The sequence below is a fragment of the Spodoptera frugiperda genome, chromosome 1 (assembly GCF_023101765.2).
Source record: "Spodoptera frugiperda isolate SF20-4 chromosome 1, AGI-APGP_CSIRO_Sfru_2.0, whole genome shotgun sequence".
In the NCBI taxonomy this organism is placed as follows: domain Eukaryota; kingdom Metazoa; phylum Arthropoda; class Insecta; order Lepidoptera; family Noctuidae; genus Spodoptera; species Spodoptera frugiperda.
In genome coordinates, this window is record NC_064212.1 from 12,564,078 (window position 1) to 12,585,153 (window position 21,076).

A 21,076-nucleotide genomic window follows, 5' to 3' on the forward strand; every position below is an offset into this window, starting at 1 on the left:
AAGTAGCTAATATCCGTCTCCATAAATCGGTATCCTAGATAAGATATCAGCAAGCGATTATATCACAAACTCGAGATAGGGAAATGAATTCCTTGTAATAAAACAAAAGTAGTCAGTCCAAATAATTTTATTTGAGTATATGCTATGAATATCAACTACACGTATTAAATATTCGTTACACTTTATAAGTAATTATACAAAATTAACTTTTTATTAAAATGTATGAAAATTCAAATAACTATGAATAACAATGTTCGACCATTTCATTAAGCTGCTTTAATAATTAGTTACTAGATACAAAAACTATAAAATTGACAATATTGATATCTGTGGTGCTGCTTGGCTATTGCTTACTATCTCAGTAGTGCAAGGTTCAAATTCGATTGAAAATACCAACATTATTTAAACTTTTAAGAATTACATAGAAATTACATCATTTAATGTTATTTAAATCTAAAGTAAAATAAAACAAGGAATGTAATATTTTTACCAATACTCTGTTGTGCTAAATAATACCAAAGACCTATAGAAATACATACATATACTGAATACTATCTGACAAATTCTATAATTGCTCAGTAAGTCAGTTACCTTTACTATAAATTTGCTTTACGTTGAACGAAAACGAAACGAGAGCGCGTTCGGCGCTCTGATTGGCCGGCTTGAATAAACCAACCAATCAGAGCGCCGAACTTTAAACATAAAGCAAACTTGTACTAAGGGTACAGATGTATGAAAAATAACACGCCTAACAATTCTCGGGTAATACAAAATCAGTTCTTCTAAATATCAATCCCTAAAACTTATATTTTGATCAAAATGCATAAAACTTTATTCACTTCAGAGGTAAGATAGAGAGATATGGATTTTATTTTAATGGCACAAGGCTGAGAATAAAATGACACGTGCATCAATCACCATAAACAATTCAAATAAATGTTTCTTTATACCTAAAATTATTTTGATAAATACTTAAAACTTGCACCATAAACCTTTAGAAAGATCAATATTATAATACCATAACAATTTTGTAAATGTTTCGACGGACATTTTTGCAAATGAAAATGTTGATCCCTTCAGTTTTTCAAACTAATGAGAACTATGAAACTTATTAAACTCAAGATTTATTTTATAGTTGCTGTCTGCCTATTGCAAGTCATACTAATTTAATTAGATAATACAGCTCACTGACATTGCTATGAACTGAGCGATGACGTCATGCTACTCTTGTTTATGAACCCCGGTTGCGGTTCGAAACTAGTTGAACAAACTCGAACAGTTACGTGAGTAAGCCGTGTTATCTAATTAATTTAATAACTAAGATTGTTCAAGAAATACATAATACAAAGTCCTATTTAATACAATAAAATAATACTTTTGGGAAATTCGGTGAAATTGTGACAAAATCGCACTTTGCATATTATTTAGATGCATAAGTAGATATATACTCGTATATTATTATTATGTATATTTAATTGTTTACACATATTAACAGGGGTTTCACATAATTTCTTTTTAATATCTACTCCACTGATAATTAATAATATGTTGATATCTTTAATCCTTGGAAAGAACTGAAAATCTTTTGATTTCTTCGTGTTATCGATTTGCAACAAGGTACAAACTCCATACATTATAATTGCGATATGCTAATGTCAAATTAAATGCGAATTACAATAAAACTCTATCTACAGAATAATATGAAATAAATAATAATAAACGTGGAATTATTTTATGTTATAAAACCTATTTAATAACATGAATATCTACCTACAATTTGAATATTCTATTTCGTCCTTGTAGACACCACGGAATTTTAATTTTATAAGAAACACGCAATAGCATTTATTCTAAAATAACGTTTCAAAAACAATCGGCACTTCGTGTTTGAGAAAGAGAATCACAATTACCATAATTTTGTCCAATGCTCTATCTACAGAGGTACTCAACCTTACATTATCAAGGGCCGCAAGACAAGCTAACTGTTCTTTTCAATACTTCACTACTTCCTGAGATCCAAAGTGCGGCCCGAAGGTTGAGTATCACTGACTCCTGACGTCATAAACCACTAAATCGTTTGAAACGACTAAGGGACAGCACCTCACTTCTTTTTGAGACTCCAGAGAGGGTCGAGGAAGTTGAGAGGATCCTTCATGTCTCCACTCTTCAACCCTGGGGATTGTTTCATCTCTTCGAAGGATTCGCGGGAGAATTTCGTAGTTTTCTGGCTAGCGGTGGAAGCGTTCGTTGGCGTAGGAGTTACAGGGGGCAGCACTGCTGCTCCTGATGGTAGGGACACCGCCTCGCCGTTGAACATTGTTGTACCTTTGGGATAGAAAAAAGTAGCTTAGAAATAAATTTATTTTCTTTCTTTCAAACGAAAACCGTAACAAATGGATTACAAAGACTATGGCAATAGGGTTATATTACACTTATAACAAGGGTAAGTAGAGGTTACATTAAAAGTGCAGTTTTGCCTACTCTGTAGGTAATAAAAGGTGTAATAGAATGTTACATAGACTAATTAACATACAAACAAATAGACTTTTTAATTTATAATATTACTTAGAATATAGTTCAAAAGGTTAATGATCTTATTTACTCCTATATTTCTATTTAGATCTCATCTATTAACAAACGTGCTACCATTAGTTTCCTACTGATTAACACTGGGAAAACTACTAATGTCTATTTTTAGACCAAATTATCGTTACTTATAATCACGTAAACCTTTGATAAATCATAATGAATCATACCTACAGATTAATTACTGTTAATGATAATGAACATGTTTATTTGTTTGTCTGCCTCGTGGTCGACTGCGACTCGAGTAAATGATCAGGGATTTAATTTCCGGGTCGGACAAATTGTAATCATGATCTAGTCGAACAAATAAAAAATCGTTTGCTGAGCACATGGTTTTAGGTTCATTCCTAAATCTACTTTTCCGATACACAAAATGTGCAATAGCAGAACTGAATCTAGAATAACAGATATCCCTCCAATAACAGTAGAATAGGTATATGTTGCGGTGGCCCGAAGGTCTAGACGCCTGCTGCTTCTCATGCATGAGGGTGCATGTTTGAAACCTACCAACGGCAAGTACCAATGTGACTTTTTCCGAATCATGTACTTACTAAAATTATTTAGACACCATTAACTGACAAACGGTGAAGGAACACGTGAGGAAACCTGCATCTAATTTCTAATTATAAGTTTGAAATCGCCAATCCATTTTGAGCAAGCGTGGTGATTAATGCTCAAAACTTCTCCATGTGAGAAGTGGCCTTTAGTCAGCAGTCATCACTTATAGGCTGTTGATGTGTGAGATAATTTGCGTTTTGTGAACTTTTTCTGAAGTGCGCCTCTTCTTACCCTTTACAGGATAAAGTGCGTGATATTATATTTTTGCACAAAAAAGTGCATTTAATACTTAATCAATAAATTATCTCTTGCGTCACACAGCTTGACTTGGCTTAAAGTTTGCAGATCTGATTAGTAGATAAAATTAGGGTTGGGCAGAACGATTAACCTATATGCAATAACTTCAAGACAGTTTATTTGTTTTGTCTAAGAAATCGTGATAGTATTATCAGTATTTTTAATGTGGCCCTGTTGTAAATTATTTTGTTGTGAGCATTTACAAAATAGAAATTCGCCTGCCCATCACATTCATGGCCCGGAATAATGCGGTAGCTGCAAACTAGTCAAATTCAATACTTTTATTGAAACGTCAAAAACGATACTTTTCTATGAATTTTATGACATCAAATTTGAAATCAATTTTTAGAAATTAGCTAGAAATATTAAAAAAAAATAAGTGTATAAGCGTCAAATTAATAAATAAAAGTACAATTATTTTGGGATATATTTAAAGGAATATTGTGATTATATTGTATGAAAATGTTAAAACAATTTATTTTTGACCTAGTAAACCCTGTTATTGCGACACATTGTGCAGAAGCAAATTGATCAGCCACTATATCAACCGTGCAGATATCGATATTTCTTCATTTCACACTTTAAACAGACTGATTCTAAAAAATGAGAATTATTTGTATGTTGTATCACAGTTATTACGAAATATTTCTTAGATACAAACATTTTTATATGAAGGTAAATATTGATTAACATACTTTTACTGTGAGTATTACCTATCTCAAAGATACTACTTCACTACCAAGTAATGTGATTGGCCTTAGTACTGCCACCGTTTATTTATTAACTAAACACTTGATGTAAAGTAAATGTATGTAAGAAATAATGTTAACGAGGTTTCGGAGAAATGCTTTAACAATAATAGATAAACGAAAAGCACTGACTCAATGATGCCGTCATTGTACCAGTTAATTCTATACTGAAACTCCTTTGATGATACTCCTATGTTGTATCCACTAGACAATATTTGACGCGTAACTTGACGGTGGAAGTCAGCACGGAAGTTTGGTTTACACATAACTTACAATATATTGCACCAAAACGAATAAACACGTTGCGCATTATCTGGTAACATTGCGCAGTTTTGCGCATATTTGCGCAGAAATGTTGCCTAGTGGTTATAAGACATATTTTTTTATGGAGTTGGGGGCAAACGAGCAGACGGCTCCTGATGGTAAGCGATCAGCGCCGCCCATTGCCATCCGAACACCAGAGGAGTTACAGATGCGTTGCCAGCCTTTTAAAAGATATATTTATAAAATTATTAAAGTCAAATGACTCACCAGAACACAGAACTCCCTGCACGTAGAACAAAGCAGTTCTGTAGGCGTCCGCCAGGTACTTGGTGTCTTCCAACACGTTGCTCCGATGTGTGTACAGGTTCAGGCAGGCCGCGTCTAACATGTCTGTACATAAATAGTTTTGTTACTTTATATTGTACGAAAAGGACCTGTTTTACAACGTCTGATTAAGGTACTGTCAGTCTAATTGGTGGATAATTTGAGTGGGTTGCAACAGTTTTTTAAATAATTAGCTAGAATACCGTCCCAGGTAAACAAAGATTTCATCCTCCTCCGCCATATAAAAGACAAGCTTCTGCCTGCAACCTTTACCGCGGTACCGGGACAAAAAATACCCTAGTTAAAGTAGTATTTCAGTGAAATAGTAGCACACATCAATCCATCCATCCACCCACACTCAAATGAGTATGTGAGTGTCAGTACATTCACTTGATTATTATCGTGACAAACTAGACACTTCAAAACTAAATTTAAAACATAGGTTTATAATTTAACCCCTAACCACTCTGGTGGTAAGCGATGATGCAGTCTACGATGGAGCACGCCTGCCTATAGTGAACCTATTGACTGGAAGATACCCAGACTATCCGGAGCTGCGGACTACCTAGCGGGTTTTCCGGGGCTCCGGCTCGAATAGCAGAAGCAGGAAATGGGGTGGTTTTTAGTCAGTACGAGTCTGATACTCCCTCTATCTTCGTCCAACGCGGGAGAAGTCATTGTATGACTTTCCCCCTTAAAAAAAAGACTATCCCAACATGACTCACCACAGAGTTCGAGTTGTCCAGCCCGGACCTGGCACATGGCGGCAATGAGCAGCGCCAGCACGGCGCTGCGGCCGGCCCCCGCCCCGCACTGCAGCCACCCCCCGCACAACTGGTTCGACAGCCTGTTGTCGTACGTCTGGCTCAGGATCTTGTCTGCCAGCAGCACCAGGGGAGAGCATACGATCCTGTGGAAGGATGTAAATTAAAGTAACGATATTCAGAAGATAGAAATCCCCAATCATATGGTAGGAACCCGCCAGCCACGATCACCTAACCTGGTCGGAGGATTTTAAGTTAGGTTAATTTACCCTTATCGTAAGTTAGGGAACATCACACGGTGTTCCCTGAACAGATTCATTTTCAATATACCCTTGATAAATGATATTTATTTCTGCAAGTTGGTTACATAAGATAACACTTTTACACGTCAATAAACCTTGACTATCAAATGGGCATTTCAGTAAGTCTAGTCATTGAACACTAATCTTTGAACTAGCCTAGCTGTTCAAGGAATAACAAGTTCTATAGGTGCTCCCACACAGCAGTTATATAACGTTATACAACAATGTGTAACAATATAAAATTTGCAATAGCGTGTAACATACTCTACAATTACTGTTATAATTTGTTTAAACACAAATGTTAAATCAGTCTCTAACGTTATATAACTGCTGTGTGGGACTGGGAGCACCTTATAACATTAAATAAAAATACTCACTTAGCAGGCCACACATTGATCTGGTAATGTGTGACATTGAGTACAGTCTTCCCGCTGGCCACGGTCAGTTTCCTCTCCGTCCAGTGCACGGTGCACGTCACCTCGTCCAATGTCACCTTCAGACCGGACAGCTCCAAGGACTGGCCTTTAGCTGTCGGCCAGTAGGTCTTCCCTTGCATCTGGTAAAGTATTGATAACTTAGTAAAGACAAAGCATTGATGTATGTCTGATCCGGAGCTGCAGACTGATCCGGAGCTGCGAACTACCTAGCGGGTTTACCGGGGCTCCGGGTCGAAAAGCAGGAGAAGGAACGGGGTGGATTTTAGTCAGTAAGAGTCTGACACTCCCTCTCGCCTTGCCCAACGCGGGAGAAGTCATTTCAGGGGAGAAGTCATTTTCAAGTCAGAAAAAAAAGCATCGATGTATGTATAGTATATCGTGGGGTTTCAGGTCCAAGGTGTCAAATGTACGTTTAATGTACGCACACGTAAAAGTGAGCGTTCACAGGCACGCATCGTACGCATTCCGTATGAGTTTCTATATAAGACAAACTAAAATCCGTTGCGTGCGATGCAAGCTTGTGGACGCGTACCTTAATGATGACTTTTTGAAGCAACGATGAACAAGTTACTTCTATATTTTGGCAACAAAAATTCTAAAAAATTGGTATTCATCAATAAATGTGGTCCTCACCTCGATTTCACTCAGCAAACAAGCAATACAGCTAATTTTATTCTCTAATACTGCTTTCCAGAATACTCCGTACTCAGACTCGGTCGGGTTCTTCGATATCACTAGTGGAATGCACCATGGGGCTAGTTGCTGTAACAAACGTACACATTATAGAGTTGAATTTTAAAACAGACCTTATTTAAGAAATTAAAAATATGAATAGAGATCCTCTCTTTGATACTGGTTCAAAATATGTCGCAGTGTTGTGGACGTATTATAAGTAAACCAAAGGTATTTAAGAATCGTAATAGGTGGTATTTCGCCTATGATCCCATGTATGCGTTTCATCCATGTGTTTTAGAAATATACGTCTTTAATTTGAAAATTTGTCGGATCCAATGTAAAACAATCCAAAATCAACAACTACTAATAGATTAAAAATTAATTAAAAAAAAACATTGTTCAGCGGACAAAATTGTGAATCTTAACCATTCTCAGGTCCCCTTGAAACACACAAAAATTTTCATCAAAATCGGTTCAGTCGTTTAAGAGAAGTTCAGTGACATACACACTTGCAGAAGAATTATATATATAAAGATAAATGTAGAGACCATGGGTACAAATAGACAAAGGAAGTATTGTGAGCGTAAAATAATGCTAACAACTCTCGAGAGACATATAAAATTAATTAATTTTACGGTTAACTTATGTAACTCGACTAGTTTCAAGCCACAACAGGGGCCCATAGCGCACTTATAATGCAGCCAACTGACAAATCGTTACAAATAAGTGTGTTATAAAATAATGCAATTAACATGTTATCTTACCTTATAATAAGAGGCGTTGATGAAGGCGTCGGGATCAGACTTGAGAGTGAGGCGGGAGTCATCGAAAGGCACAACCTCCGTCACTATGTTGCCGTTGGTATGCTGCATCGCTATGGTCTTGGACCTGGTCATGTTCTGCTTCGTCTAAAATGTAAACAATCATAATTTATTTATAGTTTATTGGGGAGTCACCCAAGCGTTAGTTAGTATTGATTGTTTTTAATAATCATGATATTTTGAATAAGTTTTTAGAATTATTTTGAAAGAATATTGTATCAACTGGCCGGATAAGTATAGGTACGACTTACTGGAAGAAGAATTTTGAATGTCTTTAAATTGAGTGTCATAAAAATTGAGACGGAACGTTTTCGATCCCTCGTTATACATGAGGGAGTAAATAAACATTCATTTACATGTTAGTAATTCTGTTAAAGATTTTTAGTGTGAAGAAAAGGTAAATGTTTTAGAGACCAGAAGTTGAAATCGCTATAGATATTAGAAAATTTTACAATAATGGCTAGATCAAACATGATACGAAATCCCCAAATGATATGCACAAAGCAAAAAAATCCCACAAAAGCCTGCACCCTAATAATGATGACAGCAAAACAAAAACGATAAGCTTTACTTACCTGGAAATCTTGGAAGGACTTCCATTTAGCGTCTAACACAGTCAAACCACTCGGCGACTTATCAGTCAACGAATCAGTCAATTTCTGCAAGTTCTTCACTTCCTGAGTAAACTTGTTCAGCAAACTAGGGTCAGAGAACAGGTCCCTTTTCGCAGGTCTCTCAATAGCCTCCTCCTTTACTGGGACCTTCTTCTCGGGCTCAATTTTAGGGGCTACAGGCTTCCGGATAGCACTTTCAGATATCTGTGGGACCTTAATCTCCGGCATTAAAGGAGTTTGTTCTACTGAAAAATCTATATCGGACAAGAGATCGAAGGCTGTCAACTCAGACTTGACCTCTGGAGTCTTATGAACTTCAACCGCCGCCTTCTCCGGTACTGTCTGTTCATCACTCGTAGCTTGACTATCTACGTTAGTATTACTCTCTAACTTTTGTTCGTTAACACTCTGATTCTCTGTCGGCACTGCAATGGTTAATGAAATTCCTTTTTACTTTAAATCCGTTTATTCCACAAAATAAATATTACAATAGTCTTTGGTACAAATTACTCATAAAAGCTTACCTTGACTGTTATTGTACGGGACGTGGTGGTCTTGCGGAGACTGCACGTATCCTGTGTGGCTGGTGTTAGCGTCCATGTACCCTGGTTGGTTCGTGTTGGGTGTCATGTACCCGGCCTGGCTGTTGATGCTGGTGTTAGAAGGCACGTATTGCACCTGGTTCGCATTGCTCGCTACATACTCAGTCTGGTTTGCATTGTTCGCAGCGTACCCTGTCTGGTTAGTGTGTGACGTCACGTACCCCGCTTGGTTTAGGTTGGGTACGTAGTTATTGGCGAGCTGAAGGTCTGACGCCTCCTGAGAAGGTGTAGTGGCCGCCTGGTACCCGTAAGCACTGTTGTAGTAGATCTGAGAGTCAATGGATTGCTGCCCAGGCACTTGTTGTTGTGTGGGCACTTGATGCTGACCGGGCATATTTTGCTGCGAAGGAATTTGTTGCAGTCCGGGCACTTGTTGCTGTCCGGGCACTTGTTGCTGTCCAGGCACTTGTTGCTGTCCAGGCACTTGTTGCTGTCCGGGTAATTGTTGTTGTCCAGGCACTTGTTGCTGTCCGGGTAATTGTTGCTGTGCGGGAATTTGGTGCTGCGAAGGCACTTGTTGCTGCGCAGGCATTTGTGGCACTATCTGTGAGCTGTCAGTAGGAGACTGTACAGTCTCACACGTGCCAATCTTGCCAGCGCTCGTGTATATAGCTTGCTGGCCCCAAGCCTGGTCCTTCTCCGCCGGCTGGTAGTTCGCATTGTCTGGCACAGTGTTATCAAAGCCAGAAAAAGAATTTTGTGATCCAAAATTATACTCATAGTTCCCTGTAGCAGAGTTGAAGTTGTAGCCCGGATGGTTCTGGAAGGACTGCGCGTAGCTAGGGTTGGTTTGGTCAACATAACCATAAGTACTGGTTGGGTGATACGGCTCTGGTTGGCTGGAGTAGTTGGTTGCGGTAGAGCTGTAGTTCTGGTACGATGGTTGGAAGCTGGAGTTGGAGAGAGCTTCACCAGTCGTGTGAGACTTTATCGGTTTGTCGAAGGCGTCAAACTGAGACAGAGCTGGATTGTATGTGGAGTCCACTTCAGACGGGTAGGAGTATGGCAGCTGGCTAGAGTTGGCGATGCTGGACGTGGTGGAGGTGATGGCGTTGGTGTACGTGTAGCCCTGGGAGGTCGACGCGAACGTAGTGGAGTAGTTGTAGCCCACGTCGGCCGACGTCACCGGGACCTGCTGGCTGTACTGCGTGGACTCGTTACTGTACGGGTAGTTCAGCGAACTGTACTCAGAGTTAATCTGAGACTGAGTGAGGCTCGTGCTCGAGTTCTGCGGCGCATTGGTGTACGCTGCGGCGGAACCCGGGGTAGACACGTTAGGGTACTGTACGCTGTAGAAGGTCTGCGTATAATCCGCGCCATACTCTGGTTCAGACTTCGGTACGGACACCTGCATTTGTGCAAAGTTCGCGATCATATCGGTTTGGTTCGCCGAGCTGTAGGCGGAGGCAGCTGACAGGGACGACTCTGGTATAGGACCCATCGGGTTTATGTAGGGCTCGTAACCCTGGTTGGGCACATTATGACTCACATTGGAGAAGTTTTGCGAGTCTGTGACCACGGTAGTATTGTGCTGACCGTAAGAATTGGAGTAATAAGGGTTCGAGTATATTTGCTGTTCAGAAGAATTAGCTGAAAATTGAGCCGGTGTGTATGCTGTGTAGCCGTAGTTATGGTCTTCTTGTGGTTTCTCAAACTTGCTTGTGGCTGGGAAGAGGTAGTTAGAGGGGATATTGTACGGGTCGGCGTCAGTCGGACCGTACAGGTAGCGGTCGTACGGACTGGGCACGGCTTGTAGCTGTGGCATTACCACTCCATCTGGTAACTGCATCTGACTTGCGTCTGTAGCTGAAACAAATAGGGCTTGTTTACTTTCTGGATCCAATAAAAATACACACAGAAAAATACTAGTAGGTCAATACTAAATTCTACAAAAGATCATTCCATTATTTTTGTAAACTTTATTGTATTAAAACAAAACACAATTTTATACTATTAATAGTAGCAATACACGTAATGGGATGCTTAATGCTTGATTTAAGCCTAATTAATTGCCTAATTCTTTTTTTGTTCCTAATAAATAAATAAATTACAGAAGTTGATCTGCTAGAGTCTATACCAAAATCTAATTATACTGATGTGTTTACATACCTTCAGAGCCGACCGGTGTAGGTCGTACGGAAGTGGGATACATGCCGTCAGGATAGTAGGAATCCAGAGGAATAGGGTCCACTGGCGCTGCAATATAAAATTACACATATTTTTATTATATACCGGACTTTTGAACATCGGTTGTTTTACAAAAAATGGTCCACACAATGTATCCGACATATAACAACAGGGATGGTTTGGTCATCAAAATTAAAAGTAAAGTCTTGAAATATTAAAATGTAAATTGTAAACGGTGGAATGTAGTAGCATGCTGCATGTGGCAGAAATCTTTGTCACTGTTTTACATTTAGCTAAAACTTTGACTTTTTCTAAAATGAATTCGAGATTGGACAAAAAGTAATCATTATTTTAAGTTGCCTGGCTCGTTGGTCAAGTGGTCGCAAGTGCGACTGCCAGACAAGGGGTCTCGGGTTCGATTCCCGGTCGGGCAAAGTATTGCTGGGCTTTTTTCGGATTTTCGAAAATTTCTCAGTAGTAGCACGGGGTCTGGAAATGTGCCCGGTATATGGCAATAGGCTCACCATGGGACTTACAACATAAATTGTGAAAAGTGGGTGTACATTGTACAGTGGCATTATATGCCATAATGTGCACCTCTGCCTACCCCTTCGGGGATTAAAGGCGTGACGATATGTATATGTATTTTAAGTTCCTACTTTAAAGAAACAATAAAGGTAAAACTGCAATAGTTTCATGTACCTTGCGGTGTAGCAGTCCGTCCGGTCCGGTTCTTCATATACGGCAGGTAGTCCTTGAGCTTCCTGCCGGCGCCGGCGGCCGGCGGTACGGTCCCGGGCAGGGGCTCGGGGACGCGGACCGACGACGGACTGGATGCTGGGGTCGGAGTCGATGCTATAGATAGAATTGTAAATTATTTACTGTACTGTTGAATGTTGAGTCGATTGTACAAATTCGTCTAGCAGTTTTTTTTAAGTTTATTGTTGATATACAACTAAAGCTCAAACTTTTACATCTACTATTGTCTCTCTGCATCACCCTAAGGTTGACTGTTAGAGAATGCCAAATTGGCATTAAGTTCACTGTTGTAAAATGTACATAAAGTGTAAAATAAATAAATATATTCATTTCATATAGGTTGGCTACTGCGCAACGTAGCAATGGAATAATGCGTGATTTATAAATTGTTTTCCGTGTATTGGTGAAATTCATTAAACTTTAAACGTTTGTAAACGCACCAACGACATTGGAGCAAAATCTTATTGTGGGCCCACATACGCTAAGAACAAAGATTTTGTTTTATTAGACACTGCATCTTGTTCCATAAATACTTTTCCTACCACAGAACTACAAGAATGTCAATAGGAATATGTACTTTATGCTTCAATTTTTTATGTGCTATCCCCTATGTACATTTTGTGTGTACTCCAAAACGAATAAAGACAGAAAAGATAGATTTTTTTTTTTTTTTTTTTGAGGGGGGAAAATCATCCAATGACTTCTCCCGCCTTAGGTGAGGCGAGAGGGAGTTTCAGACTCTTACTGACTAAAAACCACCCCGTTCCTTCTCCTGCTTTGAGCCGGAGCCCCGGTAACCCCGGTAAAAAAAGATAGTTACCCTTCTCATTAGCAGCATTGACAAGTTGTTGCCTCTCCTCGCCCTGTACCTGCGCGGTGGCCCGCAGCCGGGCCAGCAGCGCCGTCACGTTGTGGGACAACTTCTTGTAGAACTCCAACCCCTTCGTCGACTTGCCCAGCAACTCCGTGTACGAATCGTATGAAGTTATTAGTGCTGGAACAATGTTTAATATTTGTAGTGGAATTTTGACTTACGTATGGAAATTAGTAACAGATAATCTAAAATCTCTGGTTCGGTGTAGATTTTATGATAGAAATTCAGTAGAATATTAGTCAATATCATATTACATATTACAGTCAACTCTCGATAATTCAAGTCTTCAATAATTCGAATATCTCGGTAATTCGAAGTTATCACAAGGTCCCCGAGAAAATCTCAATCAAAAGGTTTTAGATTATATAATTTCAATTGTTAATCGACTTTCATTAAAATGATGACATATTGACTTTAAGAATAATTATATTTTTTAAGTAAAAACTTATCCACTAATCGTTTAATTAATCTCAATGGTGATTTTGCTGTATGTACCCTACTTATTAAAGTAAGACTGATATTGCTGCTTATTACTTACCATTAATAAGTCCCTCTCGTTTCCTCAGTACATCAGACAGCAGTCGCCTGGAGTCTCCGTACGCCGCGTACACTGACGTCAACTTGTTTATTATATTCTCCTGCGCTGCCAGGTTAGCCTCTATTATTTGAATCTACAACAAACGAGCAATTTTAGACGTTATTGCAAACCGCATAAGCCTCAAAATCAATATTTTCGAATAGTCTTGAGCCTTATTACGATACCTTTTTAAATTCAAACAGTTTAGGACTTTATTACGATAGCTATAAGATTGTTTTGTATCATTTTAGGTACAAAAGAACTACCCCAAAAAAAATGCGAATTTGTAATTACAACTTTAACGCAAAAACTTACAGTTAATTATTCAATGACATCAATAAGTCAAATTCACTAACTATTACCAATCAAAATGCAACTTTAAACACACACAAAAACAGTCTAACTTTCCACACTAACCGTTGGCATACTTAGTTCATTTTTCAATGACAATCTGTAACTATTACCAATCAAAATTCAACTCTATACACACACAAATACAGTCTAATTTTCCCCACTAACCGTTGGCGTATGTTTCTTGAGCTCCTGTTTGAATATCTCCTCCTTGGGCTCGTTGTTCCGTGCGAGTAGTTGCGAGGTGATGTCGTCGTTGGTGACTGCCTCCCGCAGTTGTTGCACGAGCGAGTCGCGCTGGGTCTGCATCTCGCGGACTTTGCCCACCACGCGACGCATCTCCGCCATCGTCTCGCGGTCTAGACCCACTGGGGGAAGGTAAATAGTCTTGATGTTGTAAATGTGAAAGGTAATACGAAAGGAATGCATTAAAGTTTGTTTAAAAATAAATTGAAAGTGTTTATTTAAAATAGTTCATCAACAGTCTGGTTATTCAAGTGGGCCCCAGTGGGATTAACCAACACAGAGTTTTGAGTTTCATTTCTGAGCTAGGCAAAGAACCTATTATCTATTTCAAATTCTAATTCTCTGTGGTACAGAGTCTATAAGCTTGTCATGTGGGTCTAATTTTATTACACGAGTCGCATAAAAAAACCACAATAATCCAGAGATGCGTTAAGTTCATCTTTATACTTTTTTTTATTGCGTATTTTTTAGCAATTGACGTTTCGTTGTCTCTGCCTACCCCTATGGGAGACAGGCGTGAGCTTCTATACATATGTATGTATTGTTAATTTTTTCGTTGTACGTGTTTTATTACTTATATTTACAACCACTACTCACCGATATTATCAATGCTGGGTATCTTAGCAGCGAGCTGGTCGAGTGGCTGAGCCAACAGTCGCAGGTTGGCAATATGCAGCGTCATAGCTTTGTGCAACACCTGGTTGGACTCGTTGGTGCGGGAGTGGGCCTCCTGGTACTTGTGGTACTCGCGAGACAGCTCTGTCTGGATGATGGACGGGGGACGGGGACCCGTCACTTTCTGGAACTCTTTCTCTTTCGTTATCTCCTCCTGGAAATAAATTTACCCATTGAAGAAAATCTTTTATTAAAGACGTCTAAAAACTTCGTTGGAGTGACGATACCGTCAGAATGGCTGATAACGGATGAGAGATGCACAAAACCGAGCAGTATTACAATAAAAGTAGAAGCCTATAGGCCTTCTGCTGGGTATACTCAGCAATAAGTAAATGGGTTGTGCTGTGGTCCGCATCGTCAGGTAGTAAAGCTAAAGATGATAAAGTTTATATTGACTTCCTTAGCTAAAATGTGCAAGTTACTTAAAGCAATATACGTCATTAATAGTTTTAATTTTTAATACAGTAGAACTCCAATTATCCGAATTATTGGGGACCGGGACCCATTCGGATAATCAAATATTCGGATAATCGGATTTTTTCAAAAAAATTGCCATTGAAGAGAATAAAAGCTACGTTTTGATATTGCACTATTTTTTTATTGAATTAAATTGCGGGGGAAGTCAGCATAGGCACAACGGCAAGTTAAGACAAGTCAAGTCAAGACTTGACAAACACTGGCTTCGCAATAAGTAAAAGGGGGGGGGGGGAGAATAATAGATCACTTAGACTTTTTTTGACAATTTTTGTGATTCGGATAATCGGCGATTCGGATAGTCGGAGTTCGGATAATTGGAGTTCTACTGTACATCAAAAGAAGTAAAATACATACGAAATAACGATGATGTCTCTCAATGAAAGAAAATTAACAAACCCTTACCTGTATAATTTCCTTAATCTCGCTCAAGGCTTCCTCGACGTCGCTGATGATTTCAGCGAGGTTGTTCATTGAGTCCACCAACGTCTGAATGATCTCAGACTTGGCGTTCATAGCGGCGCAGCGGTCCACGATCTCTTGTGGCACTCTGAAACAGAACAAGCAGTTGTTTTATTATGGTGCGTCCACATCTTGCGATATGTGTAGGAATGAGCTGCGTTTCGACACAAATAATGTCCGTCCAGAATCCTTAGTTCAAGTTTGTTTTACGTTGAACGAAAACAAAATAAGAGCTCTTTCGGCGCTCGGATTGGCCGTCGCGAATGAACCAACCAATCACAGCGCCGAACACGCTCTCGTTTCGATCTCGTGAAATGTACCTCTAGCAAACTCGTACTAAGGGTACACGTAAAATGCTCTAGAGGTGCTTTTACCTGATGTGGACACGTCTTTATAAAAATGAAACCAGGATATATTTAGAAAACCTAATAAACAAACTAGGTTTGTTGAACCTCTGAGTTGGGACCATTACTACCATTGAAATAAATGAAATTATAAATCGTAACATTCAACAAATAATTAAAAAACAATCTCAATGAAGCCTTACTTCTGAACAGAGTCGATGACATCCAACTGGTCTAGTTGCAGGGAGGACATGAACTCTGTGAGCTCCGTATTCTTGGCCTCCACCATACTGACGATACCGCGCAACATCTGCGCCTTCTCCTCCGAGTACACGGACGACGCCTCGTGGGCCATCATCGGGACCAGGCGGGAGAACACGTCCGTACCTGACACCTGGAGGGAATTACAAATATTATTTGAGTTCGGTGTTAGGTGACTTACTATACTCAAACGCTACTCAATTTTAAGTTGTACTTAAATATCGTGCTATCTCTGTAATTTTATAAAGAATTGATAGTGACAGAACTACATTTGAGAGAGAACAACTTAAAATTGAGTAGTGTTTGAGTATTCGAGCATTAGACCACGCGGTACTCTTAGTACGAGTTTGCTTTACGTTTAAAGTAATCGAAACGTTTAAACTAATTGATTGATTGGTGCATTCGAGGCGGCCAATTAGAACGCCGAACACGCTCTTGTTTTGATTATTTTATTCGTAAAGCAAACTCGTAATAAGGGTACTATTAGTCCCCACCCCAAGGAAGCTATGACTGCTTTGAGCAATTGCATCTTGCATGGCGCACCACATTTTTAAGATTCACTACAACATTCGACACTTTTGCGATAACTCTGAACTCTACTTCATGCGCGAAGTAATTGATGAGACTTTATTTTATCTTTCCGTTTTGTTTACAAATATTACACATCGACCTAAGTATAGATAAAAACAAACCCAGATCTAACATTTCAAACTTAATAACAAACACCTTATAAGGAAGGAAACAACAAAAAATCTACTTAGAGACGAAAAAAAATATTTTTTTCCTTAACACAAAACTGCACAATAAAACATACCTCAGGATCATTAAAATTAATCGGCAGAGCCTTCACGAGGCAGACGGGCTTCATATCAGAAAGCAAATCCTTCTCTGGAACTTCCTCATGGTATATAAACTCATTTTCATTCTTAGCTGCTTTCCTCTTCCCTTCAACCACGTCATTGGTGAACGTGAGAGCTTCCTGCGTTACTTGTGTCGGTTCAATGTACTTGGCTAGCTTCCTTGCATCTGCTAATTTCTCCACAGCTTGCTGGTAGAAGGCTACTCGCTCGCCCATCTTCTGCTGTTCTTCGGCATTCATTCCTGTTGTGAGAAATGTGGAGGTAATATTGTGATAGGCAAATGTGTGGTTTGTTTTGTTTATGTAACAAACTGTATTGGAATTCGGATTCAGTTTAAATTGTAGAATGTAGAGTATAAACATTTTGATGGTGATGGTCATCGCATAATGTATTTCAAGTTTGAGAGCGCGTTCGGCGCTCTGATAGGCCGGCTCGAATAAACCAACCAATCAGTGAGTCGAACGTGCTCTCGTTTCGATTACTTAAAACATAAAGCAAACTCATACTAAGGGTACAGAAACATCTTTCTTAGTAAGCAAACTCAAATGCAATAAATACTTGAATAATAGTCTAACTTAAATTGTGAAGACCACTATTAAGTGAACATTTTTATTGCAGCTAAACAATGCCGGCAATATTAGCCAATCGCGTCACAGACCATTGATCTCAACTGCGTCATTTGTATACTGGTGTAATGTTATACTATTAATTTGTCTGCCGTTTAGCACTCGACACAATGACAAACTGTGACGTATACTTCAAGGAGAAATGTTTGTTTAGTATAGTTAACTGTGAAGCCAGAAGAGTGAATCATTTTTATTATAAAGTACATTGTGTGAACTACATAGAACTTATTTTTTTTTTAATTAGTAAATAGTGTGTGTTAAATAGAAAAATGTAAAGGATAGAAAAAAAAAGCTTTTTCATCATAGGCTTGTGAACACAGTAACATCTAGAGCTTTGATACAAAACCCTGTTCAAAGACTTAACATAAAATTATCCTTATGTTTCAACGCATAGGAGTTATTATGTCGTAACACAGCCAACAATATTGATTCAACCATAAACCTGCTAACCACTTCAGCATTATAAAATAAATAACCCACCTTGGTACAAGCAGACAACACAGCCAATATAAGAGAACTTGAACGAGAGGTATCTGTGCCAGTAGTTGTACAACTTGGTGCCAATAATCTCATGGACCACATCAATGCCTGAAGATGGGCCCAAGAACGCGAGGGAATTTTTGTAAAAGTACATCACTTGAGTTGCTACAGCACCTGTAAAATAAACAAATACTTAGATAGTTAATCAGAACTTGGTCTTATAATTATCAACATCATGACCATGATATCGCCACCTCTACATAAGAGTTATAACTATAATCTAAATGCTTGCTAGCTCTTATAATAATAAAAAATAATAACCATATTACGAAAACCTAATGATAAAAGTGAGTGGGACTGAACTTTTGGAACCAGTCTCTTACGAGGAGTGTGTTTCGAAATTTATTAATTTGTATCACATTTATTAAGCAAATCTATGCTATAACATTTGATACATTTCATTAGACAAAGTAGATCTAATTTTAATTTTCGTTGGCATATCTTTTAACAAAGATGTTTGACAAGATAGTTTTGTTTGCCATCACTTCACTGTTATCTAATCTAATGTCAATAAAAGATAATTCATAAATGACCAAAATGGTAATTAATACATGTCTTTTTTACATAAATACCTTGATTACATAGTAAACACAAAAATAAGTCATTGACTTTCTTGACTAGGTTGTATTTAGTCTATTAGAGATATTTCTAGATTAATTCAGCACATTGGTCTTATTTAATTATCAGCAAATTACATGATACAGGAAGCTCTACATAATTTAGCGGAGGCCATGCGTTCAACACAAATGGGGCATCACGCCATTATGCCATCGCCATCTCCACATAAGAGTTATAACTAATCTAAATGGTTGGCAGGTCTTATAATAATAAAAATTTATAACTATGTTACGAAAACCTAATGATACAAGTGAGTGGGACTGAACCAGTCTTTTAAAAGGAATGGTGTGTTTCGAAAGTTAGTAATTTGTATCACATTTATTAAGCAAATCTATGCTATCTATATATGCTATAACATTTGATACATTTCATTAGACAAAGTAGATCTAATTCTTATTTTCGTTGGTGTATTTTTTAACAAAGATGTTTGACAAGATAGTTTTGTTTGCCATCACTTCAAATGTTATCTAATCTAATATCAATAAAAAATAATTCATAATCAACCAAAATGGTAATTAATACATGTCTTTTATACACAAATACCTTGATCACATAGTAAACACAAAAATAAGTCATTGACTTTCTTGACTATGTTGTATTTAGTCTATTAGAGATATATCTGGATTTAGTCAGCAAATTACACTAACTTAAAATAAAATACCTTAAACTCTTGTCTGTCAGTATGACTGTGTCTCATATAACCAAGTATTGATAATTTTTTAAATTGTATAAAAATTGTTTGTACATTATGTGGTACCTTATGGCATCTCATTGGAGACTCTTTAGGACAATTTTTGGACTTAAATGAGTCTTTTATTGTAAATATGTTTAATTTGTGCACCTTTGCCTACCCCTTCACAGAAAAGAAGACTGATATTACAAACATCTTACCAACAACACTAGGTTTCCTTGTATCCTGAATACTTTTCTCAAGAATACACTCCTGTGCTTGAGCAAAACAAATCTCCTGCATCATCCTCATGATTTCAGAACATACATCCACTCCGGATGGCTGCGGTAACTGTTCCCGTAAGTACTGGAACACCCACGCAGCGTGCTGGAAGTTGGTGCAAGCTGCCTTGAGGCTGTCTGCTGTGTTCCTTGGCTCTGAAGCTCCAAGTTGAGTGAGAAGTGCCCCTACATTGTATAGGATGCTTGCCATTTCAAATCTTATGTCTGCTAGTGTTCTGTTCATATTGGCATACAAGTCTTTCCTAGAAGTGAAAAGGATAATGGGCTCAATTGACATGGTTATCATCTGGTGATAGAAAATTATTGTTTGTTTGCTTTCAAGTTAGATGTTATATTAGGCTAATTGTGTTTGACATGTACTAATTAAGTTCTAATAGGTTTAAGTAAAGCCTTACTAACAAGAATGTAATTATTATTGCAAGAAATATTTTACTTTTTTCATTTTTTACTTTCCAGAAATGTAGGTCATATGATGAATGAACCACAATGCCTTGAATCACTTGATTTTCCTTAAAGTACAATAGTAGCATGAGAATTCATTTCACAAATATTCAAAGAAGTTTACAAGCAGACATTTGTTCTCAAAACAAAAGTATTTTAAACTCTTTATCAGACAATGATGTTATCAACATCATTCGGCATCGTGTAAACAACTAGCAGATATGATTCATTCATACATTCAAAGAAAATCAATAAGAATTTAAATGTGATGTAAGTGTTAATTAGATTTACCAGCTGAAGGAACACGCCGCAGGTTGACCTTTAGACATGGGGAAACGGCTTTGCAGCGATCGCAGCTGGCAAAAGTACCTGATGAGGGCACTCAAACCAGCAGAATCAATAGTAGGTCGTACGGCCACTGACCGCAGACCTTCCAGCTGATGGATCTCATTGCTATAGCTGTCCGGATCCTCCCTATAAGCTTCCGCGATGTACTAAAAAAAACACAACGTAGAGAAACAACAAAGAAATGATGAAAGTAACTTTATCAGAGATTACGAGTCCTACTTACCTGTTTCAATTTTGGTCCAAAATGCGTGTTCTCGTGGCTCACCTTCAGCTCAAAACTTATCATAGGTAATTTTGGAACGGCTTCCATGATTATCGAAGCTGTTTTTACCCGTTTCAACTATTTTTCACTCGGTAAAACAATTTCATCACAAATTAAACTATTTGTTCCACTGTCATTTTTTTGTGTTTTTAATTTAGAGGTGTTCCGTTTTGTTTTGAATAGAGCTCTACAGTTACCGATTTTTTAAGTTATTGATTACTTGAATTCGTTAAAAAAGTCCCATTGTATTATAATGAAATTAAAAT

The 21,076-nt window shown here is 38.2% G+C and overlaps 1 protein-coding gene across 1 annotated transcript; it reads right to left on the bottom strand.

Annotated features, from left to right (window-relative positions):
- Positions 1 to 111: 111 nt before the first annotated feature.
- On the bottom strand, positions 112 to 20,968 carry LOC118273550 (tyrosine-protein phosphatase non-receptor type 23). Its single transcript, XM_035590583.2, has 21 exons — positions 20,772 to 20,968; positions 20,492 to 20,694; positions 19,679 to 20,001; positions 18,110 to 18,283; positions 16,958 to 17,244; positions 16,086 to 16,276; positions 15,482 to 15,626; positions 14,525 to 14,756; positions 13,850 to 14,049; positions 13,292 to 13,424; positions 12,700 to 12,873; positions 11,823 to 11,975; positions 11,103 to 11,189; positions 8,916 to 10,799; positions 8,353 to 8,816; positions 7,721 to 7,864; positions 6,915 to 7,043; positions 6,222 to 6,400; positions 5,504 to 5,688; positions 4,722 to 4,844; positions 112 to 2,325 (listed from the first exon to the last, which is right to left on the bottom strand). Exons 1-21 carry the CDS (start codon positions 20,856 to 20,858, stop codon positions 2,102 to 2,104), a joined length of 5,721 nt encoding a protein of 1,906 aa, XP_035446476.2. The 5' UTR covers positions 20,859 to 20,968; the 3' UTR covers positions 112 to 2,101.
- Positions 20,969 to 21,076: the final 108 nt, after the last annotated feature.